At 46.0% G+C, this 13,110-nt stretch overlaps 1 protein-coding gene across 4 annotated transcripts in view; it reads left to right on the top strand.

Annotated features, from left to right (window-relative positions):
* SLC36A1 (solute carrier family 36 member 1) overlaps positions 1-11,574 on the top strand; it is a 47,975-nt gene extending 36,401 nt beyond the window's left edge. For all 4 annotated transcript variants that reach the window (XM_008015052.3, XM_008015055.3, XM_008015053.3 and 1 more), the window contains one exon: positions 7,235-11,574. In XM_008015052.3, coding sequence (XP_008013243.1) covers positions 7,235-7,506 — 272 coding nt within the window. In that variant the 3' untranslated portion in view covers positions 7,507-11,574. The remainder of the gene's footprint in view (positions 1-7,234) is intronic.
* The last annotated feature ends 1,536 nt before the right edge of the window (positions 11,575-13,110 follow it).

Genomic DNA, 13,110 nt, shown 5'->3' with positions numbered 1-13,110 from the left:
TTTGCTCTTAGTCATTCTTTCAGGCCCTCTCCTAGACCAGCCTATAGAAACAGCCCACACAGCTGCTAATCCAGGGCCCAGGGCTGTTGAAAGCCGGCTGCTCTTCCCACAGTGACTGAAAAAGAAGGAACATGATGTATCCTGCTTTTCTAGTAGATTGCCTTAATGTGTACTGCTAAGATGGGATGTTTGGATTCCAGATTTTAATCCTGTCTTGTGCCAGTAACTCTCCATGCTTTCATTCTAAGGTGTATATTTCCGCCGTGGATGGAGTAACTCTAAGTGCTGAGGAGACAGCTTTCACGTGTACCGTATTTATCATGTAAACTCTCAGGGCCCAATTCTTAAATCTAAAGGGCACTGGAAGAAAGCATGTGGTTAGTTCAAATAATTTGCTTTTCTCCAAAGTGTTCCCTCCAGAAAAAGTAGGTCTCTCTAGGTAAAATGTGCCTTCCTGACTAAACAGCTTCTCCTCCCTGCCTATTGAGCTGGGGCAGTGACAGGAGCCTGGCTCCTCTCCCTGCCCAGTTTTCCCCTGCAGCCTGACTCAGCCTCCCTGTAGCATATGCCACACTTCCTGCCAGGTTTATTTCTGCAGCACCCCACAGGAGACAGTAGTCTCTGATTGACAGACCTCATGTTATCCTTAGATGCCTCTTGGATTTTGCTTCACTTTTCCTGGCCCTGTCTGTGAGTCTCGTCTCCCTTCAACAGCACGATGCTCAGAAGACATGGCTGCTTTTGGTCTTCTAGTGTGTGCAGTTGTTTTTCCCTTCTGTGATCTGTTGTGACGTAGCATTGCATGTCATCCTGTTCAAAAAGGCAGCCCCCTTTATCTCTGAGAGCACTCGCCTCTCTCACCTTCCTTGGAGACTTTGAAGTAATTGTGGGACTCAGTAGAGGCCTTTCATGGTAGCAGCAACTTAAATGTATTCATGCAAGTTCATTTTGTTCTTGCTTTTCTGTTCTTTCAGATCTTCCAGCACCGTTGATTAGTATGTGATTTTAGATCTTTAATTGATGTTTTTCATTTATACTCATACATTTTAACAGCAGCTTCTTTTTTTGCTATTTCTGGTGTTTTCCTATCTTTTCCACAACTTTTCCTTCTCCTCTTCACCCTCCAAGGGGAACAGGAGGAATTTGGTGTAGTTTCATTTTTTTTTACCTTCTTGGAATTCAACTTTCTCCCCACTCTCTCCCATCCTCCAAAGATTACTATGGCTGATACAGACTTTGTGATGCTTAATTTCAAACTGTTGGAGAAGAGGGGGAGGGAAAACAAGTATTTCATAGAATAATGCTCATTTCGTTATGATTTCATATTGGACAGTATCTACTTCCAGCCCATATTTTTGGAAATGCAGACTTAGCAGGTCACCTTATGTCCAGACCTTGTGTGGAAGAGGCGGGCCCCACCTGGTTGAGTCTGGAGTTGTAGGATCAATGGTTTTTTAGATTTCTTTGGAGCAATAACCCATCCATCCTTCAGTGATTCATACTGATTCTCTGTGGCATTTGCCATGTGACACATTTTACTTCAGTTTGCTATGAAAATTTCAGAAACCTATTTCTGAAGATATAATTACATAAAATTGCATCATTCAAGAAGCCTGTTCAGACTGGAATGCAGAGCTGCAAAACATTCCAAGCAGTCAGATTTTTAGAGGATGAAGCTTCCAGGTCCAAACAGAGTAGCTTCTTAGTACCTTTGGGCCTTTCACACTTTTTAGTCTTGCAGCTACAGTGAAGAAGAGCAGTATCATTCATTAGCTGTGTAACCCTGGCCTCCCTCCAGGAACCCTCACAAGGCCTCAGGGTCCTCAACTGTAAGACAGGACAGGTGTCTGATCTTCAAGGTTTCTCTGAACTCCAAATTCTGTGATTCTGTGCAGATGCTTTGCACTTGATTTTAAATTTCTACACAAATATTACTCTTAAAAAAAAGAAAGCCAATGTAAAAACATTTGGGAATAAAAGAAGAAGAAATTCCAATATTCCACCAATTTAACAAAGTAACGTATTTTTTACATTGTATCTTCTGTGTCTTAATCCTCATGGGTTCATTGTAAAAATAGTTGCAATTGTAGTTTACACATAACTTTGTCTTTCACATTTTATTTAATTTTATATCACGAATATTCATATCTTTCACTAATGTTTTCATGACCTCATGGTATTTCACTGTATTGGTGGATCATATTAACTAAGGTACTCCTTTAACGTTAGACATGGAGGTTGTTTCCCTTGCTTTCGTATTTTTTAAATTTATACCCCCACTAAGTCAAATTTTGTATTCTGTCCAAGACTATTGTGAATTTTAAAGGCATATTTATAGACATTTAAGAGTAACATGGTAGGTTTTAAGAGCTTTGATAATAATAAAATAGCAGCAAGAGCTCCCAGCACCAGAGCCGTAAATGGCCAGCGTATTTCGTAAGTGTGTGTGTGTTCTTTTCAGTGCTTTGCTCTTGTCTTGTGCATAAGTCAGCTCTTTCTGATGCTGGTTCAAAACCACAGGCTCCAGAATCCAGTTCCTTCTGTGAACATGACTGTTGGCCTTATGTTGCTTCAGCAATTTAAAAGATCATATTCTTCGTGTCTCTTCACCCGAAGGGAAGACGTTTTGTAATACTGTTGGAGCCCTCTTGACTAATCGTGTGGCTGAGCTGAGGTTGGCCTCTGTCCCCCCTTTGGTACATGCCACAGCTGAGCTGCTGCCGAGAAGTGTAAAACTGAGTTTGTTATACAAATGTGTTCCTCTTTGTCTGGGCTGGGGTCTTTTCGTGTGGGGAGGTGCAGGGATTAGGGGAGAGTTGGGAGAGGGGTATTCCTGGCTGGCTGCTTCCTGAGATCTCTACCTTGTTGAGTTTCTCTTCGTAGGCACTTTAACTCACAGAACACATTTAGTGCCAGAAGGGGTTTTATTTGCCCCACATGTCTGACTAGTCAATTGCTGCTTCTGGAGTTAAAGTCATTTTCCATGGTGGCAAAACAGATACCTGTGCTGTTGAACCCTGGGAGCTGCTGATACTGATTTGGTTTGGACATCCTTCTCTTCTTCCCACTTCATGTTAGTGGGAGGCTTGCTCTTGTCCTCTGCGGTGTCACGCTTTGTGTAGGGTTCAGTGGTGGTATGTGGTTCCGCTAGGACAGGAAGAGGGACTTCCCTTTGCAGCCCTGTGATCCTGGCTTTAAGAGGAAAGAAATGTTCTTAAAATCTCTACTAAGGATATTTTTATTAGGCATATTTATCTTATATAGTGGTGAAAACAAGAACAAATTTTCAGATTACTTATAAAATATCATGACGAAGCAGAAGATCTTTGTCCAATCAGAGGAAAAATTCTGATCCCAAGCTTCTGTATCTGTTTCCACTTAACTCTCGCCACAGAGTGGAGCATCTCTCTGACTCCACTTAACTGTCATGAAGTGCCCATATGTCCTGCTAGGTCAGTATGGGAGAGGGTGGGGAGATGACAGACTCTCAGGGCTGGGAGAGGCTCTCATTTGTCTCCTGCCAGGGACTCATTTTCTCTGATAATAAAGGCCTCCTGTCTCTTGAGCGGACTTCAGCATTTGTGGAGATGCTCGTGTGGCTGGGACTGAAGAAAAACTCACACTTCCTTTATTCGTACGAAACCAAGTGGCTTAGAAGCTCCCTTTTGGGCAAGCCATGTATTCCAGGAAAGGAGCCCCATCACTTCGCTGCGCCACCTTCAGGCAGGATGTGGTGCTTCCCAGGTGTCAGTGAGGTGAGGAACATATCCCAGAACACAGTCCTAAGTGACTAACACTGGAATGTATAGTCCTTAGAATTTCAGAGTTGGGCGAGACTTCAGACATCACCCAGTTACCATATTTCACAGGTAAATGAATGAACTGAGGCTCAGAATAGTAAGCTGATTTGCCCTGTGCCACTCAGCTTGTTATGGAGCAGGGACTAGTGATAATATTGAAGTATTTATTATTGGTTTTTAGAGCTCTGATTTCTTTACATGAGTGATATCATTTGACCATCATGTTTAGTAGTTGGGGAAATGAGTCTCAAAGAGTTTAGGTAACTAGCCACTGAGTGGTAGAGCTGAGGTTGGAGCCTGGGCATTCCAAATCCAGAGCCTACACCCATTCCTATACCACCCTCTCCCTGGGGCTCAGTTCTCCCGACTGTTGCCTTCGTGCAGTTTCCACCCCACAGTAACACCTGGCGCCATCACTGCGAGGGTGACATTAGGCAGGGAGACCCAGACCCCACAGAGAGCAAGTGTCTTGATGTTGGTACCACAGTAGACCAACTCTTTTGTTGAGCGTTAGATGACCTATGATGAGAATGCTGTTTTGTCATCAGCCTACAATTTTACCTCTAATTTTCTCCATATTCAACCCTCAAGGTTTGGGAGATGTCACCAACTCTATTTCGAAGCAGCAAAGGGCTGAAAACATACTATTTTTGAGTTGGGAAATTAAAAGCCTAAACTTTTTGCACACTTCTCAAAGCCTTGAGATCAGTGAAGATGTTAATGAGAATTGCCGTTATGGTTGATTAATAGAAGAAGGAAAGATGAAGAACTGCTCCAGAGTATATAACACTGTGGCAGAGGTGGATCTGAGACTCAATATCCTTGTGCCCCTTTGCTGTCAGGCTTTGAATCCCTTGTCCAATTCCACTTGACAAAGCAGAAAGAGGTCAGGGCTGATCGTGTGCTGGATTCTCCACCACGCCCTGTGGTGCGTCCCTGGGAAAGCTAGCCTGGGTATCTGCCTCCCATTTCCTCACAGACAGGATCCTGCCACTGATCCACCAGACTCCCTGTCTCCCCTCCCTCTGCATTTCCTTGCCCATCAGGTCTGTGAGGTTATGGTCCAGGGGCTTGAGGTCCTGGATCCTGGTCCCAGCTCTGTCGCTTCCTGTCGTTTACACCCTCTGGGCCTCTCTTTCCATAGGACTGTAGTAATTTTGTGGAGTTACATGCCTGTGAAACAGAGGCAGATTCACCTCCACTAGTGAGTGCTTAGCAGTGCTGTCTGCTGGGTACCACTAGACATTCTGCAGTGATGGAAATGTCCTGTGTGTGTGCTGTCCATTGCAGCAGCCACTAGGCACCAGTGGTAGTTGAGACTTTGAAATGTGGCTAGTGTGAATGAAGAACAGGATTGATTTCATTTTAATTCATTTCAATGTAAATAGCCATCCGTGGCTCGTGGCTACTGTGTTGGACAGCACAGCTCCAGGGTAGGTGTGAGGCAGGAGGCATGAATCCACTCTTTCCCTGGTGTGTTAGTCCATTTGCATTGTTATAAAGAAGCACCTGAGACTGGGTAATTTATATAGAAAAGAGGTTTATTTTGGCTCATGGCTCTGCAGGCTGTACAGGAAGTGTGATGCCAGCATCTGCTTCTGGTGAGGGCCTCAGGAAGCTTCTAATCATGGCAGAAGGCAAAGGGGGAGCAGGCCTCACATGGCAAGACAGGGAGCAAGGAGAAGGGAGGTACCAGGCTCTTTTAAACAACAACTCTCTTGGAGAGGGCACCAAGTCATTCATGAGGGATTTGCCCCCACGACTCTTCCCACCAGGCCCCACCTCTGACATTGGGGATCATATTTCAACATGAAATTTGGAGGGGACAAATATCCAAACCATATTACCTGGTAAGTCCTGGTTCCCACATGCCTCTCATCTTACTGCAGGGAGTGCTATTGTATTTTGTTTGTTTTTGTGGCTCCTCAAAAATCAACTTCAGACTTTTTAGTTTAAAGTGTTTCTTACAAAATCTGGTCTTGAAATGCAATCCAATCCTTTCTTCTGGTGCTCATCCAAAGAAGCAGTGATCGATGTAGACATTGGCTGCCTTGGATTCAGACGTCCTGGCAATCTCACCAGGGTGATGCCTTCTTAGAGTGACTTGACTACATTTTTGCCTTACAAAATGAACTTAGAAGCAAACCTCTCATACAAAAGGTAACCTCTTGTAGGAATCAGTGAGGTAGTAGATAAGCTCTGGATGTCTGTATCAAGGCTGGGAGCATCCAGCTGTAGCCCAGCAGTGGGAGAGACAATCTGTGAAACTCCGTTTGATTACTGACAGGTTAGTAACTAACAGGAAGTCATGCTGTAGCAGGATGCACTTTTCATGGCCAAAAAGATGAATACTAATGACGATAACATTAACATGTAAGACTCCCTACTGTACACCAGGCGTTTTGTGAAGCACCTGCATAACCTCATTAGACCATCGTGACATCTCTATGATATAGGAGCAGTTGATATCCCCATTTTGCCAACAAGAAAACTGGGGAATAGAAAGGTACCATACCTTCCCCAGTGTCATTCAGCTAATTAGCAGCAGAGCCAAGATCTGAACACAAGAACCTAGTTCCAGAGCCCACAACCCTCAATAAATACTGGCCTTTGACTGCCTGGTGGAAAGATCGGTGAGATGGGAAGCATGGGGTCAGTGGGCACTAGGATACGTGTATTCGGTGAAGCCTCCTGATTACAGCACTGTCTGGCAGTGTTGGCAATGGCTGGTATGGCACAGAAGCTGATGGCACCTCCTGCGGCAGTGCACCATTGGTCTCCGCCAGTTCCTCCTTCCTCGCTCACCCGTGACTGAGTTTCAGATGTGAGAGGCAGTGGGTGTCCTGACACAGAGATACGGTCATTGTGTGGAACTTCGCCAGGGGTCAGCCTGCAGATAGAACTGCTTTTTTTCACCTGTTTGAAAATGCTCTGTGAAGTGTGGTTTTATCACGGTGTCTTTCCAGAAAGAGGGGTTTCTTTTCCTATTTGGTTTCTTGTCAGTCAAGTAGAAATGTTTGTATTGGAGTCTCCCTGAGTGGTAGGAAAATGAGCAGCTGCTCAGAAATGTCCACCTCCTTTTCTGCCCCCTACCCTCCCTCCTTTGGTAGAAACCAGATTGCCCTGAAACGTAATTTGGTTCCTTTTGTGCAGAAAGATGGAAGTCATGCGCTGTAGCAGGAAAAGCTGAAAGCCCAGGGCCTGGAGCCAGAAGATCCAGGTTCCAGTCCCAGTTCTGCTGACCTTGCAGGGGGACGCCAGTTATTCCACGTTTCTGGGCATCTGTTTCACAGAGATTGAACTGGATAATGTCTGCGTTTTCTTAGAGCTCTCAATCCTAGAAGACGGACAGATGCTGAATTTGCTCAACAGTAGGGAGACAGACCTCTCCCAGCTCTGGGCATCTTAAACAGGCATGTCCTCTCTTTCTGCAGGCATCTTGGCCATCCTCATCCCCCGCCTGGACCTGGTCATCTCCCTGGTGGGCTCCGTGAGCAGCAGCGCCCTGGCACTCATCATCCCACCGCTCCTGGAGGTCACCACCTTCTACTCAGAGGGCATGAGCCCCCTCACCATCTTCAAGGACGCCCTGATCAGTGTCCTGGGCTTCGTGGGCTTTGTGGTGGGGACCTATGAGGCCCTCTATGAGCTGATCCAGCCAAGCAATGCTCCCATCTTCATCAATTCCACCCGTGCCTTCATATAGGGATCTGGGTTCATCTCTGCAGCTGCCTACCCCTGCCTCGTGTGTCCCCCGTTACCTGTCCCCAGAGCCTCAGGTATGGTCCAGGCTCTGAGGAAAATCAGGGTTGCTGTGTGGGAACCCCTCTGCCTGGCTCCTGGATACCCCGGGCCAGGTAACCTGAGGGCAGGGGAGAAGTGGGGTGGCAGACATGCAGAAGTGCCACTAGTGACAGGGCCGCCATCGCTCACTTGTACCTATTTACACCCAGACCTTTCCAGCTCCCCCTCATCATGCCTCCTGCTTCCTCCCTTCCTCCCCCGCTGCTGGTGCGCCTCGCCCAATTCATTCTTACTGCACAGTTCACTTTATTTAACAATTTTAGTGTCCCCCACCTCATGTTTTCACCTTTTCTGGTCTAGGCGTAGATTAAATAACTGGGAACTCCCCCTCTTTGTAAAGATGGGCTTCTTTCTCATCTCTCTCCCAAATGTTATATCTCAGTATTCTTCCTACCCAAGTCTCCAGCGGGTGGCTGGACCTACCTGGCCATTTGAAACAGGCCCCCCAAACTGGAGTTTTTAATCTTGACTCTCTGGCTTGCTGTGCCCCTTAAGGCAATGCTTCTCTTCCGCAGATTCCTTAGGGTGGGTCACAGCACTGTATTCTTAGTTGCTTTAGCTCTTAAAACATAGGAAGTGTTGTCTAAACTGAAAATATTTATCTTTTATTTAAAATCAGATTTTTGTTTTTAGACTGTCTCTATATCTGGGGCTATTACGAATTACTTCTTCAGTAAACTTTGACTCAACTTCTCCTGCTGAAAAGAAGCTCGCTCCAGGAGATGTCTGCTGGGGTCCTCGGCACTCTTGGCTGAGGACGCAAAGGTTTTAATCAGGATCATCTAAAAATGTACCTCGGTGAGGAGGCGCAGATTTTGCCTCCTGTTGACCAGCCTGGTTTCATACTGAAAAGACATTGAAGGACTGCAGAAATGTGTGGGTGCACTGGGCCGAGGGAAGGGTGGCTGAGCGAGAGGCGTATAAAATGGGGCTGTGTGCAGGCAGGCCCATGTTTCCGCCTCAGCCCATGCCAGGTGAAAGGATCAGCAATGCTCAGTTGCCATCGTGCTGGGACGAGACCCGCTCTATTGCCACGGATGAGTAGCTGAGGTCAGTGTGCACAGAGAGTTTGAAATTAAGTTCATAGACTTTACAGCAGCTGGTCTGACACTACGCGCGGTGCTTGGTTGTTTACAATCAGTGGGGAATAGGGCAGAACCAGTGCCCGGCCCCACACTGCCTCTGTGGCCTGGACTTTGAAAGGAACCACTGAACACTAATTATGAGCCCTGTCTTTCCCCCAGAATGCCTCCCTGGGTTTCGCAAACAGCCTTGAGGTTGGCCCTCCTCAAGGTCAGCCTTCAGATTTGGGAGCAAACTTCAGAGAAGGCAGAGGAAGATACATTGCCTTGCTGTGGACTGCCTCTTCTTTCCTCTTGGTGTACAAAGTATTTCAGAAGGCCATTGATGAATTTCCCCTCTTTAGCTGTGTGTGTGTGTGTTCCTGTGTAAGTAACAGACCAGACCCCTTGTCTCCTCCGTTCCATCACCAGGCTCTTGCTTCACTGCAGATACAGTTCACTCTGAAAGTTGGTTGAAGGAGAGCAGCAAAAATGTATCAGGGGTTTTGCTTCTGTGTTTCACCCAAAGCTCATAAGGGCTGTGACCCAGCCACATGGCCCCAGTTTTTTCTGTCTCTTCTGTTCCAAAGCCAGGAGAGCTGACTTCCAGGTGAAGGGATGGGAAAAGTGGACTCTCATTGTAGTGACTCCCCACCTACCTAATAATTTGTTAACTTAGGAACATGCCGTCATTGTTGACTTGTTCTTCCTTAGGAGAAGGATGCTTTTCACCACCTTTCTGTTCTATGGTGGACTCTTAACAGGTGCTATGTGACCACGAATCTAGCTGGGAGTAGCAGAGGCCCTGTCTTCTGAAGTCTCAGGTTTAGAAGTTACCAAAGTGGGCTCGGAAACTGTCATCTCCTGGTTCCAAGTTCGGGCTCTGGCAGCCCAGCCACTATCTTAGCTGTCTTCCCCAGTGGTGCTAAGAGTGGTCTCAGTGAGAAGGTAGGGCCAACTGGAGGGCCAGACCTGTGTCCTGCCCATGTCCTCTCCTCCTTGGTGGATGTTTCTGTTTACTCAGAGCTGCTAGAGGCCATCCTGCCCAGCCGAGTTCTGAGATTGGGACTGTGATGTTGGCACCTGAGGACTGGATGGGAGAATACTGGGGGTCCCCCATCTTAGCAAGATGCAGGCTATTGCTGCCTGGCTGTGAGAACACGGTATGTAGGAGAGTTGGCTGTAGCTTTAGGATTTCTGGAAGCCAATCTGGCATTGCCTGTTTGATCTCTGGCTTGTGTTCCTGCTACACTGACAGACTGATTGCGTGGCTCTTCCAGAAGACCCAGGAAGGGCAGCTCTAGCTGGAGGGCCTTCCTGGCCGTGCAGGTGCACAGCTGTTAGGCATCAAGCAAAGGGGCAGCCAGTCAGTAGTAGTGGGAGGAAGCCCTTCCTCCTCTTATGCAAGCAGCTCTCAGCCAGCCCAGAATCTCTTATGCAGCCCAAAGGGCTTCTTGAGGCAGAGAACCCTCCCTGCTGTCCTCCCATGATAAGTAGAAATATGATCACAGAGCAACAGAGCAAAGGCTTTCAGGAGTGTGAGGCTGCATCTGCTGGAGCAAAGGGGAGCCATGGGCTTTCCCAGCCAGACACTCTTGAGCTTTGTGACCCTGCTCCTGTCACCCCAATTTCCCCAAGCCAGAAGTAGCTTTCTCAGAGCCCCTTGGTGGTTCTCTCCTCCAAATGCTGCTGTTGGGAGCAGGCTTCCAGCTCTCAGTGGGCAGTGCACCTCCTGCTAAATGCAGACACTTGCTGGGAAGAGTGTGAGCTGGCATCTTCTGTTCACTCTGCCTAGCAGTTGTCACCATTCACAAGTGGCATTATTTATGTTGTGCTGCTGTCCAGCTGCTAAGATCCCTTCATCTGCACAAGCCCTGGCGAGATACGTGTGAATGTGTGTCATTTCACTTCAGCCACCCTCTTCCATCTCTCCTCTGCAGCCGGATTCATTGGCTAATGCTCACTGCTCACTGTCTATCCCCAGGAAATTTATAGTTTTATCAGTAGTCAAGGTGTTGATCCTAAACAAGTGCATTCGAAAAATCATGTTTCTTCTCTCTCATCTCCCATCTTACTTTTCTCTTCTCAGATTTCTCCCTTCCTAGAACATTATCTCTGTTTAGCACGAATGTTCACCTCATATTTTTCGGAAGTGCAAAAATCTCAATTTATGTCTGTTTACAGCTCTCTTTCCTCACTGCTCACAGCAAGGGTTTCTGTATCAGTGGACTTTATTTTGTAGCTGCTGAGATGTTAAGGCAAGCTTCAGCATCTGCCCCCACTGGGTCCACAATGCTGCTTCCTCAAAGAGAAGACACAGAGTCCAAGTGGCAGGACTTGAGGCTGGCTTCCAGTCTGCCTTAGAAGTTAATTTTCCAAAGTACATTACAAATCTCGGAGGCCATTAGGGGAAAAGGAAGGGGTGTGGTTTGTCTTTGAAATTACGGTTAATACTTTTAGACAGTAAATCCGACTGGTTGCAAGGCTATTTGCCCCGACAATATCAGCCTGTAACATTTCTTCTCTTTCCTTTGTGCCACTGAGTCATTCCCTGGCCAGAGGACATAAATGGTGCTGATAGGAGGTTATCAGAGTAAGGAAGGTAGGAGATATAGGTACAGGGTGCCTGTCATTCACTGTGTTATCTGGTTTAAATCAAAGTGATTCTGGGGAAGCTCTGTTCTTTCAGTGGATAATAAAATTGGTAACTCTATTGTAAAACATGTCAATGGTGTGTGAAGAAAATCAACCAATCCGTAGGTGTTGCTAACTAGACAGTACTGTGTATGTTACGTGCCTGCATGGATGTGGATCATGCCAGAGTTCATAGATCCTGTTTGGGGGTTTGCACATGGATCATATGTTAAGCTTTTTCTTTTCAATAAATGAATTTTATTTTTTATTTTTGAGAGGTTGCTGTCTGTGTCTTTTTTTTTCCTTTTTATATCACTCAGATCCCTTGACTAGATACTGGGTTAGATGTTTCTGGTTTATGCCACAGAGTTCATATGAGAGTGGCACAAGCAGTAGACCCTTCCATGGAATTAAGAGTTGCCCAAGAAGAAAGGGACCAGGAATGTTTTTTTGTTTTTTTCTGTTAGACAATCCTCCCCTCCCTAAACCTCCTTCCACTTCTCTTGAAGACTTGAGTAACAATTTTCAGCCCTCTCCTTGCATAGTAGATGAGCCCACGTGACAGGTGTGATGGCCAGTTTTATATGTGTCAACTTATAATTCAGTCAAACACTAATCCAGGTGTTGCTGCAAACGTGTTTTGTAAATGTGGTTAACGTCTATAATCAGTTGCCTTTAAGTAAAAGAGGTTTTCTCAGTATTGTGGGTGGGCCACATTCAATCAGTGTAAAGGCCTTTAGAGCAAAGCTGAGGTTTCTGGAGAAGAAATTCTGCCTCCAGACTGCAGCATCAGCTCCTACGGGCCTGCCCTGTGACTCGCAGACTTGCCAGCTCACACAGTCATGGGAGCCAGTTCCTTGATACCTCTCTCTCAGTCTTTCTATGTGTATTTATATTCATTATGTGTATGTATATATGTGTGTGTATATATATATATCTCCTACTGGCTTTGTTTCTCTGAAGAAATCTGACACAATAGGTAACACTTAATTTTCTTGAAATGTGGAGATTAATTTCAGGACAGGACAATGGAAAAGATGACACTCCTTCCCTTCCCTTTTTGTCACTGAGTGGGAAAACACACTTAAGGCTTAAAATGTTTATTCTCAATACATTGGTTCCCCCTAAAAGAAATTACTTGGAATTTGTTCCCACCAGCAAGCACGCAATCAGTTCTGCAGCAAACATGCAATCAGTTCTGCAGCAAACACTAGCCAGGTGTGCTCCAATTCAATTCTGACACCACCTGCCTGGAGATGGCATCAGATCCCACAGGATGAGGGCTCAGTCCCCAAGAGTGACACCCCTCACCACCACCACCACTTCCAGTGCCAATTGCAAGTACCAGGTTGTTTACCTGTGCTTCTGACTGGCTAAAAATTGTAAATCAGGGTTCCCATGACTCTGTTTTGGGGTTTGATTAATTTGCTAGAGTAGCTCATAGAACTCAGGGAAATACACTTGTATAAGTTTAAAAACAGAGCCTTCAAGGAACACTCTTAAAAGTATAATATTTTACCAAGAGAGGAAGGCAGGCATATAGTCTATTTTCATTGTCATTATCATTTCTGGAACAGGAAGGTCAAAGAGATTTAGCAGCTGTGCCAAGCTGCCCACCAGTAGGTAGCAGCATTGGGATACACATGAAAGTCTTCTGGTTCCAGAACCTGAGTGCTTCCCAAGGCGCTGGCTGCGTGTCTTTGTTGCAACCTCAAGAGGGAGGTTTGCCTTGAGGAATTGTCATGAGGGTTAGAGAGAATGTTGTGAAGTGCCATATGTCATAATCACAAAGGACTTATTGAACATTTTCT

This window comes from Chlorocebus sabaeus, chromosome 23, assembly GCF_047675955.1.
Source record: "Chlorocebus sabaeus isolate Y175 chromosome 23, mChlSab1.0.hap1, whole genome shotgun sequence".
In the NCBI taxonomy this organism is placed as follows: Eukaryota; Metazoa; Chordata; class Mammalia; order Primates; family Cercopithecidae; genus Chlorocebus; species Chlorocebus sabaeus.
Note: the sequence above shows the minus strand (reverse complement) of the source record. Positions and strands in the feature narration are given on the sequence as shown.